The sequence below is a fragment of the Apteryx mantelli genome, chromosome 5, assembly GCF_036417845.1.
Source record: "Apteryx mantelli isolate bAptMan1 chromosome 5, bAptMan1.hap1, whole genome shotgun sequence".
NCBI lineage: Eukaryota > Metazoa > Chordata > Aves > Apterygiformes > Apterygidae > Apteryx > Apteryx mantelli.
Window position 1 is genome coordinate 36,842,696 of NC_089982.1, and position 27,465 is coordinate 36,870,160.

Consider the following 27,465-nt stretch of genomic DNA (forward strand, 5'->3'; position numbering starts at 1 on the left):
ATAGTACCATCTCCTGTTGTTTCATAACAATTCCCATTAGATCAAGATTGTGAAAAATGGCAAAACACTTTTCAGAAACAATGTATACGCTTGCTGACTGTACACCTGCCCTGGGGACATTGCACTACACTTGACCCAGGGAAAAAAACAGCACTCAAATGTTGGTATCATAAATTCACACACTTGCATCTGCTGTTTTAAAAATAAAATGTGCAGCCTAAATTCTTCATGCCAAAACAGAAAATTCTTCTGCCTTTTTAACTTCACAAACCAACCCTTCTGTAGTGAACCATTTCAATTTTTTGTTTTATCAATTTAACTAGTCCCTTAATGTACTGTTTTAAGGAAAATGTGCCTACAATAGCTTTGAAACCTAATGAATGGCTGGGGAGGGAAGGGAGTAAGGAGGGGAGAAAGACTAAAGAAAAGAAACTACAAAATCAAGAGTTACATACTATTCTCTGTGATCGTTAAACATGCCTGCAAAACGTTTATCATATAACCTCTGTTAACTAAGCAGAATGTAAAGGATTACTATTGCAGGCAGCTAATGTTACTAACTCCATTCAAGTAACATAGGTTTATGGCTTCAGAGCAGAAGTGCGGGCAGAAATACTGTCAACAGCCTGCAGAGGGTGACATTACTAATGCGCACTAGCAACTTGTTAGGAAGTAAAAAGCGCACAACCCCTGTCTGCTGCGGTACAGCAGAGATACGTGTAACAAAACTGAGCATGCCACATTACACAAGAAAATGACATAAAAAGGTAGAAATGAGTCATCAAATATAAATGAGGCACAGATTTTTTTTTTCCTTCCCTGTAGCTTCCTTCCAAGAAACACATCATTTGTATAATCTCTTACTATTTTCTTAGTTAAGCTCCTTCTGTATGTCTGCTCAAGGTTCTCCAGTTGCCTGTTTGGAAGTTGGTTATTAGTCTAACCGCTCATTATTTTTCAAATCCAAACTGCTACAGATACCGGCAGGCACCATACACTGGATTTTTTTCCTTAAAGCTGTTTGGGATTCAATATACGAGTGATACTTTTTCTGTTCACATCATAGAAAAGTGTACAAGGGAGCAAAGAGAGGGTACATTCCACCATGCCTTTAAAAACAAAACACTAATCCAGCTCCTAAACTACATTAAGAAATTTTCTGTGAGAAACAAGAAGATTAAGCATTTTTGCCCAGACAAATTAGTATGGCAATTACATGGCAGTCATTAAAGTAAAACGGGAAGTAATCACAGTTTGAGAAAATACGAGGAGACCCCTCAGGGCCATCGGAGTTGCTCCAATCTGAATACATGCATTCCTGGCATATTAAACAGAGGCCTAGGCCAGCCTTCCCACAAGCCCCAGTTCATGCGGCTGTCCATCTAGCACAGTGTAATCCCAGCTGCCAATCTGAAAGAAACCAGTTAGTCAGAGCAGACACAACCAACAGAAACAAATGTCACTCAGTAATGTTCAGAGGCACTGGGTTCATGGATAATTTCAAACAGTATCTCTGTCTGGAGCACTGATGTGCTCATTCAAAACACCTAAATCTCTGGCTACTGGAAAGGAGCAGATAAAAAAAAATAGAACTAGAAAAACAGGTCTGGTACTACTTCAAAGAAACTGACAAAATAAAAAGGGAAAAGAGTCTAAAAAGACGGTAAGACATATTGAAAGACCTGCAAATAAAACTTCAGTACAAGAAAAAAACTGTAAGCCACTCTGGGCTAATTTTAAAAAATGCAACAGTCTCAATTTCATTTGAGCACCGAGAACAAAACTGATTAATTTCTCTATTCAGTACAGCAACTGAAGATTTCAAAATAACAACTCATTGCTTCCATTTAAAATCAATAACATCACATAGAAAATAGTGTCCTATATGCAGTATCCTGAAACCTCACCAATTTCCAGTATTATTCATTCACTTACAACAGTATCACTCCTTTAAATAGCTAAATATAATTCTTAAAACTTACTTCTTTCACACAGTCTAGTTGCTACTCAGCTGACTCCAAATTTTCTGATTTAAAGCATTTTTCTTTGGAAGAAAGCAATCTGTTCCAATCTGTTTCCGTTCCATGGAAATGCATCATTACTGATAACATTTCTGTCCTTTAAATAGAAAAGCTGCACTAAAATCAAAACATTCTAATTTGAGGGAAATTAATATACTGATGTAAAAACCCAGCACCTAGGTTTTTTTAAAAGTCTTGCATGATCAGATGTTTCAAAATCTAACAACTGTAAAAAAAAAAACTAAGCAACTCATTTTACTAAGCTAAGAAAGGCATTTATTTAAACTAAGTCATAACTACAATCTACAAGTTCAAACTATTCGTTTTCAAAGGATGGGTAAAATATTAATTTCAGTTTTCTACTGCAATGAATTTTTTTTTTTCTTATCATCTAATAAACTGTAATGTCTAACCAGGACATGATTTTTGGACACTGAATGAGGAAAAACATCTCCAGCATGACCTCAAGTATTCTCGCTCCAGAAGCAGCTATTGTTCTGATATAATATAACTAATAACTAATATAATAGAGTTTGGTAAATAAATACCGCATCTGCAGACACAGTGGGAACACTCAGGAGCTAGGCACCTCAGATTACAATGAACAAATACAATAAAAATATTCCAAACAAAAATCCGTAGTTTCCCAATTACTGTAAAAGTCAAAACAGATATCGGTGGGACTCTATAAAAAAACTGAAAATAATCTAAGCATGCTGATGATACAAAAGATCATGAAATGTCTATAGGCAATTTGCCTCTGTTTGATTCAAGGCTAACTGACTTAGTGTATGGTAACTGCAGTTATCATACGCTAGTATTTCTCATCCTTTCCACATATAGTAGAAGAAAAGGTAAAAGGTAAAAAAAAAAAAAAAAAAAAAAGTAGAAAAACTTTTTTCTATTCAAAAAGTTATTTTTGGAAGATTATGAACATCATTTTCTTCTATCCTGTGTTTACCTTTTTGATTACACTTTCTCATTTAACACTGGCCAAATCTGTCGGATATCTAAGACTGACCAGCCAGGCACGAATGAAAATGTAAAGAGCTCAGGGGGTCTCAAGCCTTCTCTGGCTCTGATAGATCCACAAGACAGATCAAGCAAGAAGAGGTGAGGGAACTGACTGCACGGAAAATTTCTACCCTTTGAATTTCAATCAGGGGCTGAGAAAACAAGCACTCAGAGCTGAAGAACTAATTTACATGAGTTACCTCCTTCTAAAAAGCTTTGCAATTCTCAATCAAAGCAGCTCTTTTGATTTTTATTTTTTTAATTCTTATACATCAGGCATCTCAGTCCTACCTTAGCTAACTCTGAAATATTACCTTTTTTTCCACTGGATAGAACAGCAGAAACACCAAATAAAATTAGAATCCACTCTGTAATGAGCATAAGGAGAACATTCAGGTCAAATATCTTGCTGGACTGAAATTGAGCTGAATACTTTTATGTCTGTTTCTAAGCACTGGTGTAAATATGTAAGTTAAGACAAAGGGCAATAAAACGCCATTCGTCATGTCAAGCAGTGGGTTAAATGGAATCAAAGACATGTGACACCTCCCAGATACCACACTAAATCCTTGCCTCTGCTCATTTTGCCTCTCTACTCAAACACCATAGATAGACCATAGTGTGAGCTGAGATGCGAGAATTAATAGTAAATGATATGAAGCAGTGGCGTTAATTACGCTCCTGCTATTTTAATGCTGCTTGCACCAGAAGACGACAGCCGTCCCTTTGGGGGAGAACAGCCACGCGTAGAGGAGCTGGCCCCGACGCCTGCAGCAGCAGGAAGCGCCCACCCACCACGGCAGCGGGTGGCCTACCTGCGCCACACAACCCTTCTCCAGGTACCTGCACAGCAAAAGGCCAGGGCCCGGGTCTGCTTGCAGCTGGCACGGCTACCTCCGCTTAACCGTTAAATCAGGATGTTTACTTTGAATATAGTCTTCCTAAGTCTGGTTCCATGTAACGATATTTTAATACAGATTTTTAATAAAAACTAGATCAATTCTTAATGTTTATTTGGCTTTTCGCACAGTTCCTGTGCTGTACAGTGTGAAGCATACCATCTGTGCAGCACATTCTGGCCAGAGGTGATTCAGAGATTGTTGCTACAACACTTTGAATTTTGCCTCCATGAATTCTTTACTTACTGAATTCAACACGTCTAAATTTACTGTTCTGTGACAGTATTTTGTAATCACTTTATCGTACTTTATAAAACTCACTGCAGCCACAACAAAGACCGTGCCCAACCTGCTAAAAACAGACCGATCATTTTCCCAACTATTTAGTAAATGTTAACTATGCTATAAATACAAATTGTGTTTATACTTTGTGAAAGATTCACTGCTGTCAGAGTTCTCCAGCTGAGTTAGAGCTTAAATATGCTGTTAACTCCCACCATGAACACAGCTAAAAGAGAGGCCAAAAATGCTTTCTCTGGGATAAGATATCAGATCTGCTACTGCTGTCATGAAACTGGGGTCATGTAAACTAAACATCCTTGTAGCTTCTTTTGGAAAGCACAGAAGTCTCTCAAACTATAAATATTTAAAAATAAAATTAGACTCATAAGAGCTATGTCTAAGATGCATAAAACTTACCCAAAGATATCAATCTGGGGCAACATTTAAAAGCTATTATCCATGAAATAATTTATGCCATATGCCTTGAGATAGAAAATAAAAGAATTATTTCCTCTCTTTATATAATCAGAAGTGACACATTCAAATAACATACCAAATGCTATGTCCAAGTTGATTCTTCACAATTCTTGATTTTTGAAACTCCTCGGTTCATATGGAAATACAATATCAACAGTAGAAAGGAAGGTGCCGATAGCATGGAGCAAGCTGTGCTCCCTAATGTTAAACAGACTACTTTCACGTAACAAAATGGTGCCTTGTCCTCGAAGGAGGACGTCTAACACAACTGAGTCATCTTAGGCTAAAAGTAAATCACTTCTCAATGAAACTATGTGGGGATGGGGCGCTTTATCATTTTTTTGCAAACCTCTGTCGCTAATTTTCAAATCATCACTCTCCCTTAATTATTGACTACACTGGTCATGGCATATAATATTTTAAAAAAATATTTAAAGAATATGCTCAGGTGCTTTTTGATAAATATGGTAGAAAATCTAGTATATTTCCTGAGGCTCAGGGATTCCTGTAGCAAACTGATGACTTGTTCTCTAAGTAATATTTTGCCTTCACGCTATTAATTTCATTCTCTTTCCTGCAGTTTAGGCGTGTCCAGGGTTTATTCTAGCCACATAGAGATATCAGCAGGGTAATGGGCTTTTAATTAATAACTGTGAGTGTTGCCTAGATTCATGATCGTCCTTTGTTAGATTATGTCAGAGACAATAGCAATTTCTATTCTTCTGACCAAGAAGTAATTATTGCAGTAATGCAATATCCAAAAATCAGCCCAAGATCCAAATTATTTTCTGCAGATCATGCTTCACCTCTTAATCAGTTGCTTGTCTGAATGGCTTAGAACTAATCCTAATTTTTTTCTTTTCAAAAGAGAGCAGAATTTGTGACAAGCAAGAAGAAAGTGCCATGAATCCCGTCCAGAGGGGCTGGCGGGTGTTTATTGGCACAACTGCGACTACTTGCCTCTCCCACGGGGGCAGCAAGGAAGCCTGCCCAGGGCAGATGCTGGGTGCAGGACTTCCATAGCTCAAAACGTGCTGCTCAAGGTGGAGTCAACAGCAGGCAGCTATACAGCATACCTCTCCTGGCACAATCCACACTCTCCGTAGGAAAGAGAAGGGATATTTACTGCTTCTCAACTGAACAGTAACTTCCCTCTGCAGTTGTAACCTCCTTCAGCAAGATACACAAGCACTAAGATCAGAGCCAACAACAACACTGCTAAAGTAGCTAGAAGAAAAAAGAAGAGGATGAAGGAACGGTTTCTGCAGGGATGCAATGTGCGCAGGTATGCCAGCGGATGGACTGGGTCTCTCGCCTTGCTTCCCCTGGTTGTGGCTCCCTTCCCCCCCAGCTCCAGCTCAAACCCTCCTCTCTTGATCTGCTCCCCTCCCCCTGAGATTTGCCTTTGAATTATGCAAGCTTTGCACTCCCCAGGGTTTATCTGCCAAAAGGTAGCATGTGGCCCATGGTTTGCATTTTAGTTTAAAATTTTCTATTATAGCAGTCAGATCCTTTCAAAATACTTTACTTCCTTTATTCCCATAGGCAGAAAGAATGGCAGGAAAAAATTGTTCACAGCAGTATGAAAGGATGTAAAACTTCTACATTTTCAGTTAAAAAAAAAGAAAGTTAGAATATGGTTTTAATCAAGTAGTTTTCCTTCCTAGACGAGTGTTTCCTTCTTGTAATATATATAACCTGACTGCCTATAAAAATAAAGGTGCCAGTTGGAGCCATTTAGGAGACCTAAGGAAATTCTACATTAACCTAAACTCCTCTGCTCCTCAGTTCCTTCCACCCTTGTTCTGTGTGTGGCCTCTCCTTAGGCTGGTGACTTAGGTCACCAACATCTATACGCTGTCTCTGTGAAGATACTTCAGAAACACGTGCATCATGGGCTTCTCAGGACTGACGTGGCCCAGGCTTAGCAGTGCATATTCTCTCAGACCAGCTCCACGCAGAAATTGCCATGGCTTAAACACATGCTATTATTTCCATATGATGCATAAGCCTTAGTAACTTGCAACTCAGAGTATACAGAAGCTTCCGATTGTCTTAGGTTTGCAAATAAAACTGTATTTTCTACTACAACTGACAGGATTTAAATCCCCGAACCTTGAACCCTACTGAGAGGAAGAAAGAAAGGTGAAAGCATCCTTCTCAAAACCCAGAAATCTAGAATAAAATTCCCAATTTAATTCTTCCGTAATAAACAGATATTAAATCTGTGGTGTCACGCCTGTCTAAAAATACTATTAATTGCCCAGATCAGAAACTCATTTGGCCTCTAACCAGGACTTTGGGAGAGAAAAGGAGAAATATTTTCTGGCAAGCTGACTTAAGGAGAAAAATAAATGCTGATTGAAGCTGCTCAGCAGTACAGAATGCTAGTGTAGGTCCTCAGGGAGATGAATTAGTAAGCAAGAAGAAGGTGAGGCTGTCAAAAGTGCATGATAAATTCATTTAGCACATAGATATACACACAACTAGATTTTTTATTACTTTCATCTTTACTCATGAGTAAAACCAGAATAACTCACCATTGGTGATGACACTCATTAAATCTCTTTGCACTTTTATCAATAACATATTGGAGCTGATCATGTGTAACATTTAAAACTACAAATACACATGTACATAATACAAAAATATGTCATTACAAAATAAATATAAATAGGAAGGGATACCTTGCTCAACAGAAATCTTTTTACTGTCAGAATATCCTCTTTGACCTGCTTAAAAATAAGACTAAAAAATACTAAATAAAAATATTCCATTGGACTAATCCTCAACACAGCAAAAAATACTACAGAAAACATTCATTCTGCTGGCTGCATTTGACAATTCTTGACATCAGAAGTGTTTCAAAACTCTTCTGCTGATAAGCTACTCCTTATTCAGGAACTCAATGGCACTGCTTTTCTCTCTCTTCCATTTTCATTTTTTATGCCACTCAGCTCAGAATGTATAGAACAATCCAAAAATAAGAAACATTATAGTAAAGCACAATAAAACATGACAAACTCAAAAGGTTTGGTAACAAAATATATTAAAATATATAAGGAAGTGCAAAGTGAATGCCTCTCTTTAAACAACCCACACTTCCAGATCGGTTTTTAACTTCCTTGGTCTTATATTACCTTTTTTCAGGCTATGACATAAGTAAAACAGGTCACAGTTATACTGATAATACAGCTGTTCTTGAAAAATTAAAAACTACATAAAAATGTTATGTGTGGTGGCTGTTATTTTGGTTAGTATTATTTCAATTCTTAGTTTCATCATTCAACATCCTTTTACAGAGAGACTATTTCTATGCTTTCTCTACCAATATACATTAACCATTTGGGAAGTCAGTGTTTTATGGGAGGAGTGGATTTTTAAAAAGCAATACCTTGGTAAAAAGTAACATTTATATTATGCTAGGTGACTCACAAATGAAAAAAAATCTTAATAGAAAAGGGTGTCTAAAGACATACAGTCAAAGCTGTATTTCACATTAAGAGTATGTTGAAATTAACACTGAAGACTGAACCAAAATGAATTATACAAATTAATTATTAATTTATATAATAAATATATTGATTATATTAATTAATTATAAGGGGTGTTTCCTTGTCAGCATACAGTGGACAAACATTATCAAAGAAATGAAAAAATGACAGAGTAACCAGTAATGTCCGTTACCCTTGGCCAATAACCGTTTCAAATCCAGGTGATGACAATTTTTCTTACAAGCCAAGCATTCCAGTATCTCTCCTCTTAGCTCCAATTAAAAGTAATTCTACACAACATGTCTATTTTAGCTCATTTTTATTTTAGCTTTAGTGGACCAACATGAAATCTGCAGGTTGACTGCAACCGAAAGGACTATGGCATCCAGCCACCACTCTCGTTAGTAAACCCAGCCATTGTGCACCTCCACGTGCCTGGCATGCCCCAAACCTCTATGCTGCACCCACACACCAGGTACAGCCCACACTGTTGCTATGATGTGACCCAAGCTACAGAGGCCGTCAAGGTGCCCCAACAATCAGATGGCCAGTGTGTACAAATCTACTAATGTCTGTAAAGAGAAAGGTCATCCTTCTTGATTTCATTCATTTCACAAGCATATTTCCTGCTGGTATACATCTAGCCATGCTTTTAAATACAATTACCTAAAGCATTCATGTTACTTTGTTCTCAGTGACTCAGAATATTTGATGACAAAGTATCAGTTACATTTGTTCTATAATTAATATACTTACAGTTATAATTGGTTCCAGTGAATTGCTCTGAACAGAGGAAGTAACACCCACCAAAAAACACCTTTAACAACCACCCCCCCCCTTTTTTTTTTTCTGTAATACAGCCTTTTAGGGCAGGGGAGTCTTTAAGCTCACAAATATCCTGAGGGATATTCTAGAAAATAGATTTTTCTGAATGGTGCTGAGCCTGAGTAAAAGACTACTGATCTTCCCAATGATTTAACATTTACTTTTGCATATGAAAATACAGGGCACGTTAGTATTACTCTGATATCCTACAAGCCAAACAAAAATATTGCAAACTACAAAAGTACAGAGTGTTTGATGTGTACTACCTATGCAGGATGACATTAAAAGACTATGTTAATACTGTAAAAGTTAAACCAAAAGTGCAAGTCAAATCAAGGTTGCTCACCTTCCTTTTCCATTAAGATCCAGTATTAATTAGTGAGCAAAATGACTGCCCTCAGCAAAAGAAGCAATCCTTGAAGATTTATTTCTATAATAGCATCCAGTTTGTGTTGAACCTTGGTGCACAAAGTTTAAGAACAACTTGCACGGTTGTTCTCCAATTTTTTTGTGTCTGTAATGGGTGGTTTCCTAAGCTTCAGGCACCTTGCATTTGACTGGCCTTTAGCCAAACCACAAAAGAAAGCAAAGATTTGAACATTCACTGGTTGCCTTAAACAATATGGAATCTTTACATTTTCTACAGCACATTGGTCAACAATATTTAAAGTGCAAACTTACCTCTCTTAGTACAGGATCTGTTATTGAACTTAAATTTACAGCTCCTTCATAAGTCAAATAGTAGAATACATTCAGGGATCTAACAGCCTCTGGTCCTTGCTGTTTGTAGCCAAAAATCAGATCAATCCATTGGTGAAGCTGGCAGGAAACAAACTCACTTTCTAATGCCTGTAAAAAAGGGAAAAATAGAGCCTTCATTTCTAAGTAGTAGAAGTATATTCTGAAGAGCGTACAGAATTATCCTAACAAGTCCCACTACTAAACTGGTAACAGTATTTTAGAAATTGTACCATAAAAAGAACAGGTGGCCCCCGTGATGGATGCCAGGGTCTCATGTCTAACCCTGCCCTGCTTCCCACCAACCGTAAACCCCTTGCCTTCTTACCCATAATAGTGGGAATAAGAAACAAGCAATACGTGGAAAGCATTTATACATTTATGGACAGCCAAGCTACGTTTTTACGCACTCTCAAGATGAAATTGTGTTTTGCTATGTGTGATTTGCCCAGTGAATGGCATGCAAGGCAACGTCTTTGTGGCAGACAGACAGAAGGTTGGTGGATTTGGGGGAACTGAACTAACTAGGGGTATTCGAATGGCTGCAATGGAAAATGCTCTACATGCAGGAATACCAACTTGCTGTTTCTTTTACGCATTTCTTGTATATACCTGGTATATAGACCTTTACAGAAACAGTACTATGCTGAATGATTAAACCATTTTTCTGATCACATTATCTAATTACAATCCAATTCCCAAGACAAAAGTACCAAACAATAATGAAACTCTCCATAATGGTATTAGATATATCACAAATACATTCAAAGATAACTTAAAAATTATTTTAATCTAAAGAGTTAATTTGTCTAGATTAAATCACTAGCAGGATTTGCTTCCTCTCTTTTATACAGACAATTCAATATATTTCCTATTTTAATAAGAAGATGGGACAATGTAACAAAGTCTGATATTCGCTTCATGTAAAGAAACTAATAGCATTCTCCTTGTAAAGGAAATTCCTCATTTTGAGCAGATGAAGTTAAATTAATCTGAACACCAAGGAAAGCACTCTGCAATTTGCACACAAAAATGATGGGTTTGTTTCATTAACCAATGCCTGGAAACAACATTTAAATTGACACATAAAAACAGCAATTGTCTTAATTTGTGTGGTGCACTCCACACAAAAGCCCTAAATATGTTCAAATTAGAGCAAGCTGCTTGATTGTCACTGCAGTCTCATGTCATATTAATGCATGACAAACATTAAACCATACACTTAAATGGCAATTTATATCATTTAAATGTTTACTGCCAAACCAGATCATCACTCATTTAAATGTGACTTTCTGACAGCTAATTTCAGTTAATTTTCCTCGATTCACTTAATTAGAACTTTCAATCAAGAAAAGACCTGTACATATCTTCTACTTCATACCACTCTTTTTTTATTATTATTTTTATTAGGATTCCCAGCTACCGAATTGCTGAAAGCATTCTTTAAACTGAATTATCACACAGTATACTATCTCTTTGGATGATCAAATGGAACTATCTTACGACATATGTGCTTAGACAGAATTTTTTTTACTTGTTTTATTTTCTTTCTTTTTTTAAATTAAAAAAAACAGAGACACACAATTAAAGCTACAAAAAACCACAAGCAGGCCAATTAAAAATTAATGATTTTAAAATTGTTTAATAAGATAAAAACAGTCAGGAGTCTCATGAGTGTCCATAACACTACAATTTGCAGCCATAAAATTCTGCAGGGCTCAGCAAATGACAATGATAGGGATTAATTTTCTTGCTATCCTGCTAAAACATTTTAACCCTAGAACATACATACTATTATCATTACACTATTTCTCTCAGGAAAAAATAGTGTTAAGGACTTGTGAGATTTTTAATATACATTTAGTATGTGCAGACATCTTTGATATTTTGCTTTGTTTTCAAAAACTAGATCTGTAATGGTCATATTACACTTAGAAAACACCTGGACATGAATAACTAAAGGAATATCACTCTGCAGTCTCCTCAGATTAACAGTTAAACCAACCTGACTATCTTAAAAAAGCAAAACCAGAACACACACTTTCTGCCTGTTCATGGAGTGGTTGGTAGCCAATTTACTTCCCTTCTTCAAGTTCAAAATTAATTTACGCTTGCAGTTTGTATGAATTCAGGAGTAGATTTTTTTCATACAGTAAGCAATTTTAAACTATCTCTCTATTTTGCCAAATCACAAATATGAGGGCTAAATGAAAAATGCCTATGGTCAACAATAATACTCAGGACCTGAAGGACAGGCCAAACATTGCATACACAAATTCAAACAATAAGCAAGCTTGCCTGTCATTGCAGGTTCACAGTTAAGTTCTTCCTTGGAGGGAGGTGTTTATGCTATGACTCCATTGATAGAGGATCAATAATTAATGGGCTGTACAATGATTAAAAAATAAGCTAATTTTTCAAGGCAAACAGTGCAATGTACTAGTAGGTGTCATACACACCGTAGATCCACACGGATACATACTATTTAAGATGGGCACCACAAAAAAATCTGAAAAATGAAAAAGGTTCCAATTCGCATAAACGCCACAAGACAAATCTATTACAGTCCTAGCAAGTTCTCCTCTTTTAGAAAGGGATTTTTTTTTTTTTTAATTATTACTGCCAGCATTTGCCTATTGCAAAACTAAACCAAGGGTATAGAACGCTAAACATTTAGGATTACTTAAACATCTAGGGCAGACAGTGCTCATTAAGACTCACGTTAAATATGGCACGCAGCTATGGGATACTAACTGGCTTCCCATGCCGCTCTTAAAACTACCCAATCAGCCATTAGCACTCCCCTAGCAGGCTGCCTGTATCATTTACACCCACTGCGTGCTCGGAGCAAAACGAGTAAAACACAAAAATCCACTAAAATGTCCAGCATAATACAGTAATATTGAATCCTATTGAGTTATTGTAAAATAAATCAGGGACTAATGCCCAATTGTTAAGGATCAAATAAGACCCTGAAAAGACTGTCATGTGAAGCCACATACAAACTGTCAGTCCCGTCCACAGGGACTCATATTAACTTTGACAAACCATCCTGGGGCTGATATCTGTTTCTTTAATGAGATCTATTAGGCAGAGACTAAAGCACTTGAGATATGCTAAAAAGTACAGTATACAGATGTCAAACACAAACACCTATTAGTAACTTTCATTTCGCCATTCCCAAGGTAGAAATGCTGCAGAAACATCAACAAATTGGAGCTTTGCTCTTGCAAGGACATTTTAGTTTATTCATAAATATTTCTCAAATGTACACTGTGATGTCATTAAAGCAAATGCAATTAAAACTACTTCTTCAAGAATAATTCTGAAATTTATTATTTAATGCCCATCTTTTCATTTAATGTTTTCCAAAAGGAAGGAATAGAGAATAATTTTCTGCTAGAAAGTGAAGACCATCAGTCTAAAACACAAATGATTTGGTAAAGCATGGTCAGAATGACAAAAATATAAAACCAGCCAGGTTAGGAAAGATTTTTCCTTTTTTTCTATAAACACTCTTGTCATTCACTATGATACACTTCCCAAACGATCCTTATCCTATACCCTTGGAAGCAAGATTCTGAGTAACATGGCGAGTATCTCTAAAGTAACTACCATGGGGTTTTGCCCTCTACTTCTTTTTCTGGTTTAGATTATTTAATGGATTATAGTATATGAAATGATGTCTATTAAAAATAAATATATAATGTGCTAGAGATTAGGATGTCCCCATGCTGAAATCAGGTAAAGATATTGTGTGTTTCTTTTCACCAGTTTAGATATTTATTCATAATGAAGCTATTCAGAAATACAAAGCCACAGACTTGCTTGCCTTACTCCTATGCTGATTAAAGCAAAATAATCCCCAAGCATGGCATAAAGCATGCATGTAATTCTTATTTTGAAAGATAGAATACAAGTCCAGCCTCTACAAAATGTGTTTTATATAGCTAAAATTAAAGGAGAAACTTTTGATGAGACAACAAAACTCTTTCTCATGCATAACAAATCTTTCCTATTCATGCAATTAAAAAAAGAAAAAAATCCAGGAATATACTACATTGTCAAGTAAGAAATTACAAATCTCAAGTACAAATAACTGTCTATATTCTCCAAGGGACTGAACATTTTAATTCCACTTTGAAGTAAGGAATTCCCTTTGAATCACTCAAAATAATTGAGGCTTTTTTTTTTTTAACTTTCCATTTGAAAAATACTAATGTATGAACAGAAAAGCAGGATTTTGGATTTCACACATTTTAATCATCAACACAGTTTTCATGTGAAAAAGGCACTCTTGTGGAGCACTACAAAGCACTCACATAACTGAGGAACCAGGTAAGTAGTTTAAACTCATTAAGGGTGTACTCTGGGTTGTAAGCATGCGCATGCCCACCCGTTACAAACCCCCACAAATAACTGGAGTAATGTTTGCATGTGCAGGCTTTTAGACACTAGCTGGTAATGCTGCCTTAAAATTGATATATGACCTCTGTAAGCTACAATGAAGAAGGCTGCTTTTTTCAGCCTAATTAGAACTGTTTCAAATTTTCCTGCTAAATATATGATAGAAGGTCCTTTCAACTTTTTTTTTTTATTCTACAGTTTCTTTCCATGTCAACTTTGTTCCAATCAAAATATGCTTTGAATTAAATGATTTTGATTCAATATGTGGATCACATTTCACTTCTAAGATTTAAAGTCCAAAGAGGAAAAGTTTAGGCTGTTCAAACAAAGCAAGAGCAGCCACTTTGCAGAAAGCTATTCACATTTACAAAGACTGACAAATTGTTTGTGTGCACCATTAGGTCTAGTTTCTGCAATAGTTGCCAGATTTCCTGTCCTCCTAATAACATATTAACTCTTGAAGTGCTGGCTTTATCTTTTGAGGTTTCTCAGTACCTGATAGTATTTAAAAGTAAATCACCAAATACACTTTTGTCTGAAACACTACCTTACCACATGGGGAGGCATCTGAAAAACGTATAGAATACTATTAGAAATATATTGAGCTCAAGCTTGCCTTGAAGATATCAGGACGAAGAGGAGGACAGCTGACATACTAAAGAGAAAACAGCATTTTTTATGAGGTAATATAAATTTTGAAAGAATGAAACAGACATCAAAACTTTTTACATTTACATACTTTTTTTTTTACAATTGATTTCTAACTTGCTGTAAATAACAGTTCCAAGCTGAGAGTTACAAAAAATACATATAGTTTTATTTATTGCATTTTGCAATTTGTGTTAACCTGAAATACCTCAGACAGTGAGCAATTATTTTACAGCTTAAGTTACATGGATTATTTCTTTTTTCTTTTATTCTAAAATGCTGCCCAGAAGCATACTGCCAGTGTATTCTTCATTGCTATTATGCTAAAGTTAGCATTTTACTTTATTTTTCTATTTTGTTACCAACAGTCTGATAAAACAGAAAAAGAACTCTGGAAAATACAATCTTAATAGAAAGAGTTAACTCAGATGCTTTATGCAAGAAGACTGATCTTACAGAGCAAAGGAGATCAATAGCTATAGGAGAAACTCACACTTAGGAGACCCCTGGAAGATAAACTTCCCTTCCTCCACTTCCTCTACTTCTCTTTATTATCAATAAAGCACTAAGTAATGACAAAAGAGAAACTGAAATAAAATGAAACAAAATTTTGTGGCAAGGTAAATTCTGCATAAGCATCACTTAACCAAAAAAAAAAGTGGCAATCTAATGACTCAAGATCCTATCTGAATTTATGGAATTATTACCAAAACAAAAGTTAGGATAGTGTTTAGCTAAAAATCTCCAGCACTTGTGCATCTTTTGCCAAGGTCTATACTCAGTCTACAGTTGTTATTTTGTAGTTTTAAATGGACGAATCAGCTGCTACATATTTTATAAAATGAAGGCTACATTTCCTTTGAAATTCAGCTTTAATCTCAACTGAAGTGTTTACCATTAGAAGCCAAGAACATAAGATTTAGGTAAACATGAAAACTTGCCCTCAAGCATTCACATCCACACTCTCCGTAAAGGGCAGAGATCATCCTTAAAAATTATTTTTCATTATATGCAATATGCTAAGTATATCCATGGTAATCTGGAAATTTGAAAGCAATATTTTAAGGCAAAATTGCTACCATTTATTATGAAACGTATATAGGTAAACACACCAAATGCTACATTTTTATTGTTAAGTTGCCAAGTTTAGACATCTAAGTTCTGGTGCCAGCAGATGCTTAAACTTACTCATGTGAGCAATTTCACTTCATTCACAATAAAACAGCTTACATGGGTGAAGTTAAGCATCCTGGGCTGCAGGATCTCCTAAGTTTTGTTACAATGTCATAAGAAGACCCAAAGCATTATAGCTATTAGAACATCTGGAGAGCCAGACTTAAAAACACAAAATTCCAAAGATGGCAGTATAGTGTAAAGAAACTGCAAACAGGTTTAAGAATGCCAAAATGGGTGCTAAAAGCAGTGTAGTTATACTATCTCTGTGCTGAATAAGGGATAATTTGCCCACAGAAAATGTAATTGGTGTATCCTTTTCACTGAGTGCGCACACAGGTACTCAGAACAGATGAAGAACTATAAATTCATGCTAGCTTTCCTCACTTGTTCACATAGCCACAGGCATAGTTTTGACAATAATACATTGAAAAAGAGTGGGCAGAACCTGTCTCAGCCAACTGGCTCCACAAAATAACAGAAGCTTTTCAAAGAAATACTAAGAATGGTCCCTTTCGGATTGTTTGATTTCTTCTTAGACAGAGATAGAAAAGATACAGAAGAATTGTGAAAGGAACAAAATCTGACCAGTGTGGCTTTATTACATTCCCCTACATGAAAAATAATATGTAAAAGCCATAATTAATTACAGGTGTGGAGTCATACAAAAGGCTATCATTATTCATAAATATGATAATACTGATGTATGTGGCTTGCATTTCTCCCTCCCCTGAGACATTCAGAAAATCTAACCATGACTGGTTAGACCATAACCATTTCTTACTACAAATATGGTTAAAAGCACATATCTGTAACACCATGAAATGCTGTTGATTTCTCCACCCTTCCCTCTCCTCCCTCCTAATTTTTGTCCATGTTTAAAAGTCTGCTACATTGTCAGAGGATTCTGCCATCAGAAGAGTCAGCAACCTCTCCCAAGACCAAGAATATCAGTCTCGATGAAAGTCCCTTTAAGCCTCCCTCTTCCCCAAGCAGCACCAAAATGAGGCGGGAAGCTCCCTCCTCCCCGAAATCCAGCAATTCCTCTCCCAGGTCCTCCAGCACTTGTTTGCTTGAAGACTGACAGACTGGATCTGGAACCTATTACCCATGGAAGCACAGACTGTTAACCACACAGCTGACAGTTGGCTCAGTCAAATTAGCTTAAATGAAGTTTTGTATTAAGAAAACAAACAACAAAATCCCACAAGATACGACTATATTTCACAACACAGTGTTGTGCACCAACAGAGCTGATGGAGTCGGTAGGGAAGCCGCCCATCGGTGCTAGCGTAGCATGCCAAGCTAACATACCTCTTTTCTCAGAAGGTTAACGCAGGTATACTGTTTCTAACACTTCAGCTAACTTGCATACACCTAACCGGCTTCTGCGTGGCATTGAGTTGTGCCTTGTCAACATGAACACAGTTGCTGCCAAATGCCAAGTATTAGCCAAAGACAAACTGGAAGGTCAGGGTACTACGCACTTCTGACAGAGCATTTGTCACGGCAAACAGTGATTCACCCTTTAACGCTACAGATTCTTTCTTGTTACAAGAGACTTGCAAAACGCACGCTACAAAACTGTAAACCATATAAAATTTGCTTGCCTTTGAGGCTGAACACATCTCAGCTTGCTATTTTACTGAAACTTTGAACTGAAACAGGCTGAACAGAAATTCAGAAAACTGCTATAGCCAAAGCCAATGTACTCAGTGTTTGGGTTTTAGCTTACATACCACTAAACACATACACTGCTAGCATAATTTTAATATAATACATGATGAAACTTAGTGAATGTGGTGAAGGTCATGAAGTTTTTTAGAAGGGGAAAATGTCTTAAACAAGAACTAAACTTGCATGATCAAAACACAAAAGAAGTTTACATGAACACAAACAGAACAACACTGGGAAGAGCTGTCATGTAAAGTATTAGGATGACTACTGCAGGTTTCGATCTCATTTAATCCTCAAATTAAAGTTTAAGCCTACTCATACTGTCTGATTAACAACAGCACAGTATACTTCATACAGGAAGAAACTGGTGATTTTTTTATACATATATTTTACAGCTAAACCTCCTCCTACATTTCACCCTTCTGATTTAGTCTGCTATTCCAAAGTCAACTGTTCCTTTATTTTTGTACTCTATTTCAACAGCTTGCAACATTTATAGTGTGCTTTGATGAGTCAGTTGTATATGCAATTCATGTGAAATGTGATGATCAACAGCTATCAGTACACATATAAGGAGAGACAGAAATGGTTGCAAACACATGGTCTTCAAATCACTGCAAAGAGCACAAGCAAACAGAATAGTTGTAGAGACTAATCTAACTTGTCTTTGAAGCCAGTTCCGGGAAAAAATATTCTAGAAAAACTTGTTTAAGAATCAGTATGACAAAAGGTCAAAGAATTTAAAATTTAAAACACAGGTTAGATGCAAGCCTGGCAGACAAGTCAATTCAGTCTTGTCATTTGACTTGTCTGCTAATTCACAAAATAGGAAGTGTTCAAGAGCTTTTGGAGAACAGAACATAAGATTTACAAAGGCAATTAGGGTACTGCATCTGAATAAATCAAATTGTTACAGGAAAAACAGGAAATAGCACTATATCATCACGTAGCACAACTGTGTAATGCATTCAGGGGCTAACATGCATAGATAAGCACGGGATTTGTTACCTTGCAATCATTATGAACAGACAAGTCCTGATCTTTTATGAAGACATTTTGTGCAGTTGCTTAGGACGACAACAATACAAAGTATGTTTGGCAAAGTCACCAGGCTCCCTAAAGTTGGCATTTAACTTGAACAACACAGGAGAGAGAATCATTATTTAACAGTGACAGAAAAAGAGAGAACACATGAGTCAAAGACACTATCAGCATGAGATTCTACAGTTCTAAGGCTTTTCCGTTTGCTTTTAGAAAATTTTTTTCAGCACAAGAAATAAAAAGGGAAGGGAGTCCTGGTAGGGCTGGCTCCTCTTTTTCTCTCTGTCTCTGTCTATCTCTCTGTCTCTCTCTCCTCACACCAGAGCTTCTACATTCAGTATTTAAGAGAAAATTCAGATTTGTGGAAGATGAAATACTATCTGAAAAATGAAAAGGTTTTTGCAAGTTTGCCCAAACGCAAACAGGTTTTCATGGAACATCTTGTTTTGGCACATTTGCTAAGCAAGTCTGGATCCAGATGAATTGGTGTTCAAGGGCAGCTCACCTTATGTCAGATAGCCTAGGATGAGCACTTTCACAGTCTCCTCATTAAGGAGGACCCTGCCCCAGTGTTTCTTGATAGTTTGACATGTGGTGTCCCAGTGGATCCCCTGGGTTGTCTTCGACTCCCTAGGAGTATCTTGGCTAGTGCTGGAATTTGTGACAGAACCAAGAGTTCTTAGGAGTCAGGTTAGACACCCAAAAGGAATCAAACTGAAAATGGATCATAGTTGTAAATCACTTTTTAAAATTCCCATCCTTAGGAAAAGCCAAATCTCTCATTCTTGTTCTAATTTCATCATGCACTGCATGGTGAGTTTCAGCCAGTTCTATTCATAATGCTTTTCTGTGGCTTGTTCAATTTCTTCTGAATTTTATTCCCTTCCTTTACTTAAACTGCTTCAAACTTTCAGGTTTTTCACTGTGACAGCTGTACACAGAAAGACAAGTGATATACTGGCAATATTGAGCACACTCACGAAATCAAGGTGTAAACACCTCAAAGAGCAATAGACATTCTGTAGCCAGTTGAGAGCAAACTTTTCATAATCTTTATAACACTTTGCCATGAATGGTGTTAGTAGGAAGGGAGCGGGAGATGAATATTATAAAAATTTACAAGTTATATATTGAAAAAGTATATGGTCAAAGTTATCATTATTTTAAATAAATTAAAATTTTCAAGTTATAAGCTGAGTAAGATGTTAAATGAATCTAGAATTTTCACTTCTACCAACAATATAATTTTTTCTTCACAGAAGATGGCTAAAAAAGCAAGTTTTAAAAATAAAATAAAAATATATTGCAGTAAAACAGTATTTAGCCCCCTCCTATTAATCATTCAGTTCAGAGACTGAATTGCTAGAGATGTTTCAAGCCTTTTTTCTTTACCAGGCAAACAAGTAAGCAGCTGATCTAAGACATTACTTCCCTGTAGGGAGAAAGAAACAAGTTTTAAAACCCCATAATGTTTTAAGTAGCAACAACAAAGTCACAAGGTTTTAATCAACTACCATTGTACTAAAAACTACTTATTCTGACTTAAGGTAACACTAATACATGAAATTTTATAAATAAAATCCCACATTTCTGCCATGCAAGCTTTACTGTCTGGAGGAAGATAAGCATAAGGATAACATCAAGTCCTTGTCTCAAGTTCAGTGTCATTCAGAGCCATCATTAACTGGGAGATCTTATTCCAGAAAGCTGTAGGTTCCCATAGTTCCTCACCATTATATATGTACAACAGAAGAGCTGCTGCAAGTATTCTGGATGCCTAGTCCAATCTCTGTAACATTTTATAGTTTAACTAAGTAAACCTCGCAGGCAGAGCATGAAGGAAATTAACACTATTTTTAAGAAATCTGGTACATGTCAGTATTTTCATATGAGGAGTTACCCTTTACTTTGGAGGACAGACTTTTTTCTTTCTTTCTTTCTTTCTTTTTGGAGCCAAGTAAAATAGCACAGAATGTTTTTGTAACATTTGGAAAAAAAGATGCCTCAAACTAGCAACTGGCCTGAATCAGAACTATACAAAAACAGGCCAGGCCGGGGACTCAGTTGGCAGGGGACAGGGCCATTCCTCCTCTCTGCTGACAGCAGGAAAACCCTTGGCGACGGTGTAGCCTGGAGCTCGGACCTCGCTGTGGACACCGCACAGCTGCATGCTGACTGTGGAAGAACGCTTGCACACCTATGGCAGCCTGATGTTACAGAGAGAGCTGCTGAGCATTTCTGCTGTAGGCACCAACCCTTTGCAAGAAAAGCACTGTTTCTGCCCATATGGGAAGCAATCTATTTCAAGAGAACAGTAGAATTTATATTCAGTCATAAACGCAAGCCTGCCCTGTTTTGAATCAAAGCAGCCTGGTTGCGGCGTCCCTTAATGCTTCTTTTGCTATGCAAGCAAAAGGCAAGCAGCAAGGCAAGAGTTAATTGGAGGGGAGGACGGGAGGGGGTGGTGGAGGAGACCAGAGAGTTAATCAGGGAGCATATCCAGAGCCAGGCATGGATAGGCCTCACTAATGAGCCTCAAGTACCCTGCAGTGGCTTTCAAACCTAACTGGCTTCAAACGATGCCACCCCATGACAGAATACTGCTGGCCATACGAAGAGGATGATTAGAATAAATGACTGGAGTAATTAACTCTGATTTGAAACCACCTGACTGGAAAGAGAAGCTAGGAGCTGTTTAGCTGATGGTCTTCTGGTAGAAAAAGGAAGCTTTCCTTTACTCTAGTGTTTGTACGTGTTAAAAGAGCTCTTCCTTTCAAATAGGTATTTGGTGGCACTAATGAAAAGCAGCTTTCATTCAAGGGCCTCCCCATTCATTTTGAAAGGAGGAGAAAATAAAAGCTTCAAAGTAGAAATAATTTACTTCATCCAAACCCCTCTTTGGTGAGCCCATAGTTTGTAGTATCATCAGAACAAAATACTGGTAAAAATACGCTTTAGAATCCTTTTCTCTCTTCATAGGAAGTTTAAACATTTTAACAATGTCCATAATTTCTTTTCAATAAAATATTAAAGCCTTTATAAAGAAATCCAATCTTTGCATTTTCTAATTTTCATGCCCATGTTGCCAAAATTTTTAAAGCACAAACGTGGTTCATTCCCTCTTGTTGGGGGAACTTCATTGCTTGCACTATGGAAAACAGCAACCATTTTATGTATTTTGAAACAGGATTGGCAATCGCCAGCAGCCCTTAGGCAGTAAACATATTCCCTGCACATTCACTTTCTCCACCGCACTATCTTGCCACTTTATTTTACAAAGCGGAATTACAAAGAGTGAGGGCATTACTACCTGCTGTTTTACAAGCAATCAGCAATTCATTGTACCACTGTTGTCCTGTACCTGCTGAGTAAATGCTTTTAAAAAGTTCCACTAACTGCCCAGTAACAACTACAGTACGGTAGCAAAAGCAATTCACCAAATGTTTATACTGAGACTCTGATTTATTTGACAGCTTTACACCTTCAAGACATGATATAATTAAATGTTTTGACAATGAAACAAAAACTGTATAAATTAGAAAGTCATTAAAGAAGTACTGTATCTAAAATTAAAATGTAGTACAGGTATAAAATACGATTTCTGAAATGCTGCTATAAAATAGATAAAATGTATTTGATTTTTATAGCATGAATTTTTATCTTAGACTTTCTGCTACTATATTAAAATATTACACATATAAACATTTCTTCACTTAATCACTGTGAATGCAGTTCAAACAAACTAAAATGCAATTGTAAGTTATTTTTAAAAAGGCAATCAAACCATGACTTAAAGAAAACCAGTGGACCTAAAATACTAGGGGACTCTTTTAAAGTTAAAACAAAATAGTAAGCAGCATTTTAATTTATTGTGTCACTTTTTGATATTTCAATTATTTCAAAATATAAATCAACAGCTGCCATGATGGCTTAGGGGACAAATAACGTGCTATGACGTTAATCCCAGCCCTCCAAGGCACACTAGTCCAAGCCTCAGACAAGCCTTTGTGCTGCTGTAGACCAGTGAGGCGCAAGCTGGCGCTTCTGATGGAAGAGAAGAGGGCACACAATGCATAAGGAATGCTAAAAATGGAGTTCAGAAGGAGGAAAACTAGCAGCTGATCACTTCTGTGTTCACAGGATGACCGAAGATAATGGGGGGAATCAGTGTTGTTGTTCAAAATGAAAATAAGACTGCCAAAAATAAAATTTTAAAATACAAACAAATGCCCCTAAACTATGGTTGCTCACACTAAGGTCAGTTTATGTCTTTAAAACCCAGTTTCATTATCATTTTTGGTAGTATGTGTTTAAAATTTGAGCTTATTGCTAGACTTAAAAGTAAATGTTTAAACAGTGTATAATTATATAACCATAACTTAAACATTAAAGCCTTTAAGCAACTATGCTGAAACATTTAGAATCAACTTTCTAATGCAGCTGAAGAGCCCTGTTGTTCTAAAGGAAACTGTAATCCAGCAAAAGGTAACAATGACCAGTTGTTTATAAAAACCACTGAAATGTTTGGGAACTAGTTCACATTCTCATGCTATGTTTATGTTTCCATTTATCATCCTTCTCCTTGAGAAGATAGCTCAAAAGGAAGAAAGACTAGAGAACAAAATTTTGTTTAAATTACACATGCAGACGTCAGGTAATTCAACAAATCGAGACAAAAAAGGGATGCCTGTATATATCTAAAATCATTATTGCATTAAATCATTTTCTCCTCTCTCTTTCTGTAAGGGACCCAACCTTGCAGTGTAGTTTATATTTATTTTGTATATTTAGCTTTGCCAAGAACTTCTAGCTTGCAAGTTAAGAAAAGGAACCAGAAATACAGTCAAAATGTAAGAGCATACTATCTGTAACTGTTCCTGAGTCTTATTAAGGAAAGAACAGACTCGATCTTTGCTTAGAATGTGTACCTTAATCATTGATTCCCACTCTCTTCACACTTTTCTTCTCTGCATTGTAACAAAATACAACACAATATAATATTATGTCCATAAAAAGGACTAGGAGGTGATAGGACAATTTCAGGACTGGTACAGTGGCAAACAGAAAAACAGTTATTCATCGCCCAGTTCATTAAGAAGATTTTACAACTTGTTTACTTATGATTCCAGTGGACTGCACTCAACAGAAATCTCTTTTTGTCCTATGCTTATAAATTATTGAAGCCACATACATTTCCATAATGATGCACGTGTAACTGAATGTGGGCAAATTGTTTTCCTTATACCTTCGCTGAAGAAGATTAAAGAAGTTATCATTTTGCTTAATCGAGTGTTTAGGTTTCAATCCCAGATTTAGTTACATGTCCAACTACAGTGGTTTTTGAAATAAATATTTAAGGAAACTCTGACGATCAAAGTAAAAATAGCTAGTGCTCCTTAGAAAGAACTTTACCTTAGTCGTCTTCTATACCTAATTATTGTTACAAGTAATACCTAGGATTATCGCAACTGAAGATTCACATTCGAAAATATTTTTATTTGTGACAAGCTGACAAGACTAGTCTTACCATGCAAGGATTAGATAGTGAATGTTTGCTCATTACAAGATGATCCAAAGTGAAATGAACTTCTCTCCCTAACTGGACTTACAGAGTTAATGCTATATTTAATTCAGGGAGTTGCAGAAAGGAAGCGTAGGTTGGTTGAGCACATCAACCTTAATACAGAATATTCCAAAATTTTATTAATGTAATACTAACGACTGTTTGTTAATCACTCAGCTTACTATGTGCTCATTTCTCCAAAGACTTTTCTTTTCAGGATGTCAATAAATTCCTGTGAACACATACAACACGACAGCATTTTATAATTAAACAAAACGTATCAAAGTAATGGACATATACATATGTGCAACCACTCCATACAGGTGGATTTTTTATGAAATATAGTAACTGAGTGTGCTCTGCTACTTTTCTTAGCATACATGCACACATACTAAAATCTGTTTGGAAAATTTGTTTGATTTTAATGTAAATCTTACTATTGTGATTTCATCTAGAAAATTTTGTAAAATGCTTCATAAAATAGCTCATTGTAAATTTTTAGATCTAAAAAAAGTCTTCCCTTTCTCTCTTAAACAATTAACTTTTATTATAGTAACACTAAGAGTCTACTCCAGGGATCAGGTGACATAGAAACCCCCCCCCACACACACACACACAGAAAAATTCCATCTTGCTCAGAAATCTTCTAGACAAAGTCAGGATTCTCCACATGTCCTAAAGCACACAATCAGCTAGACAATAACTTACGCTATCCACAATAATTTTGATGTTACAAATGAAAGCAGACAGAATGCTTGACTGGAATCATAAGCTACATTCAGTATTCCCCTTCCTACCAAAGATCTAGTCAAATTAGTTTTTGCATGCATGTACACACACAGAAGAATCCTGAAACGCTGCTCAACCGAGCATCCTGTTCTCTGTTCCTGAAACAGTAATCAATGACAATTTTCAGTGATTTTATATAATGCTTTTGCCATTGAAAAATCAGAATTTGCTAGTTGTGAAATTTAATGTAATTCATGCCTTAAAGTCTTGTAAATCAGTTAAATTAAACCCAATCTTTCTCAGAACAACAGTTCTCCCCAGCTGCCTCGCATGCAGGTGAACTATAAAATGACTGCTGCCTTTCCAAGGGTTCCTACCATGATTCACAGCAAGGCTTGTGTATTTCTGTATTTTAGTCTTTTGTAACTAACCTGGTCTTTACTGATCTTACAACTGTGACAACATTTATGTTACATTACTCACAAAATTTGGGGGGAAAATTTCAACTTCTAAATGAGAACAACCATACTGAATTTCTCTACGTCGCAACTAATAAGGAAATGAAAACTCATCTGTAATGAAATACTGAAGCATTGTAAACTGCACTGTTAATAGAAATGACACACAGAGATTTCACTATGTAAAGTCTTTCTCAAGTTTTAAAGTATTTAAACAAATCCCCTGTTCTGGAATTAAAACAATCATAACTAAATAGCTGCTTTGAAAGTTAATGCTATTAGTACTAAAAATCCAAGAATCAATACCGTAACTATCAAAATCACAAATGCATATATATCACAAAGTTCCAGAGAGTTGTAAATCCTTCCGTTTGAGCCAGTTACCATGTCTTGATATTTATGTACCAAATATATAACTGCTACAGAGGAAAATATAAAGCTTCAATACCTCCTTTAAAATGTACATTCATTTTGATAAAATCCCTAATCATATAGTCACAGGAATTTCTCATTTAACATGGTAGAAACCAAAAAAGCCTTTACATATTTATAGCACTTATGCACTGTACATATGCTAAACATAATCCATTTAGTTTTTTTATACAAAAATACAACAGATCACACTATCAGTTTATCATAGCATAGCAATACAGAAAATAAGAAATACACTTACATTAATTAGCCAGTTAAATGCATACTTCCTGATTTGTCCTTCAAACTCCATACAAAAATCTCTATTGTTGCAAGCTGAATTGAAATGTTTAGTGTATGATTATTGGCAATACTAAAAACTTCCAGTGAAAATGTACAACTTTGTGTACGCGTGCACACACAAAGAGAGGAAGATAATAAAAACTTTATAGCTGCAAAAATGGAAGTGTATATATTGGAAAAATCATGATTAGCAAGACACGATGGTAGTTAAAACTGTACAGTTTCATATTTGACATCACTCTGTCGGTTTCTGCCCCCAATTGATACAGCTAACATGTTAATAAAATATTTTCCTTAACACCTGAAAACCAGAAATATTGAAATGTAAAAGGTTCTTAAAAACAATGTGTGTTAAATTTTTGAAGTACTAAAATCATCTTACTTTTTCTGAGCAAAGGAAAAATCTAAGAAATTCAATCTCACAGTCTACACACAGAAGCAAAACCAAAGGTGTCTGCAGAAAAGATACCCTTTAAAAGCTAGCTTATGACTCAGTTATGGACAAAAACTTCATCAGCTGCCTGGTGTTTCAGGGCTTGTTTTCCAGTCATTTCACTGCCACTAGGTGATATGTTACAACACAAGGCGTAGTACTGAGATCGGATGCAGACATAGGTGGGCAATTAGAAAGTCCCCCGCGAGAAGCCTTGAAAAGGGCTGAGGACTAGGAGCGTGCCTAAGTGCAGCGAATGGAAAGCTACGGGGGCTGCCTCACCGTGTGACTCCAGGGGAACGAGGCCCCCTCGGGCCTCCGTGAGGCACAAATCCTGTCTGAGCAGCAACGGTGACGCTGCTGGATGGCATGGGACTAGGCGCTGCACAGAGTGGGGGGCACGCTGGAGGGTAGAAGGAGGAGGCACAGAAGAAAGAGACCTTCATTCTCCGCACAAGGAAACTAGGAGGAGGAAGGAGAGGGGCTACACTGCCAGCCCTGGAAGTCATGATTCACTCTTCACAGTTAAGGAAGAGTTTAAAAATCGTTATTAAAAATTACACGTCTCAAACTGTGGTACTATTTTTATTTGCCTAGGAAGCTTTGAGACTTCAGAGTTCACATTTTCAACCTTTTATCTACACAGTCAGAAAACTGTTTTAGAAATTGATAAATTACAAAAGCTCAGATTTCCTCAAGCTAATAATTTCAAGAGCAACAGCTTAAGGTAAATAGCAAATATGGCAAAATCAGAATTGAAGTGACAAAGCCTGACTTACGGGAGGTGAAACATGAAAAAAACTCAAAGAGAAGGGTTACTGGAACTACAAGGATAAAGTGGTAGTACAGCACACTAGGTAACCTAAAGCTCC

The 27,465-nt window shown here is 36.5% G+C and overlaps 1 protein-coding gene across 1 annotated transcript in view; it reads right to left on the bottom strand.

Moving 5' to 3' along the window:
* The window catches only part of LRBA (LPS responsive beige-like anchor protein), a 376,211-nt gene that overhangs the window by 51,011 nt on the left and 297,735 nt on the right, over positions 1–27,465 (bottom strand). The window contains exon 44 of the mRNA XM_013951635.2: positions 9,694–9,861. Coding sequence (XP_013807089.2) covers positions 9,694–9,861 — 168 coding nt within the window. The remainder of the gene's footprint in view (positions 1–9,693; positions 9,862–27,465) is intronic.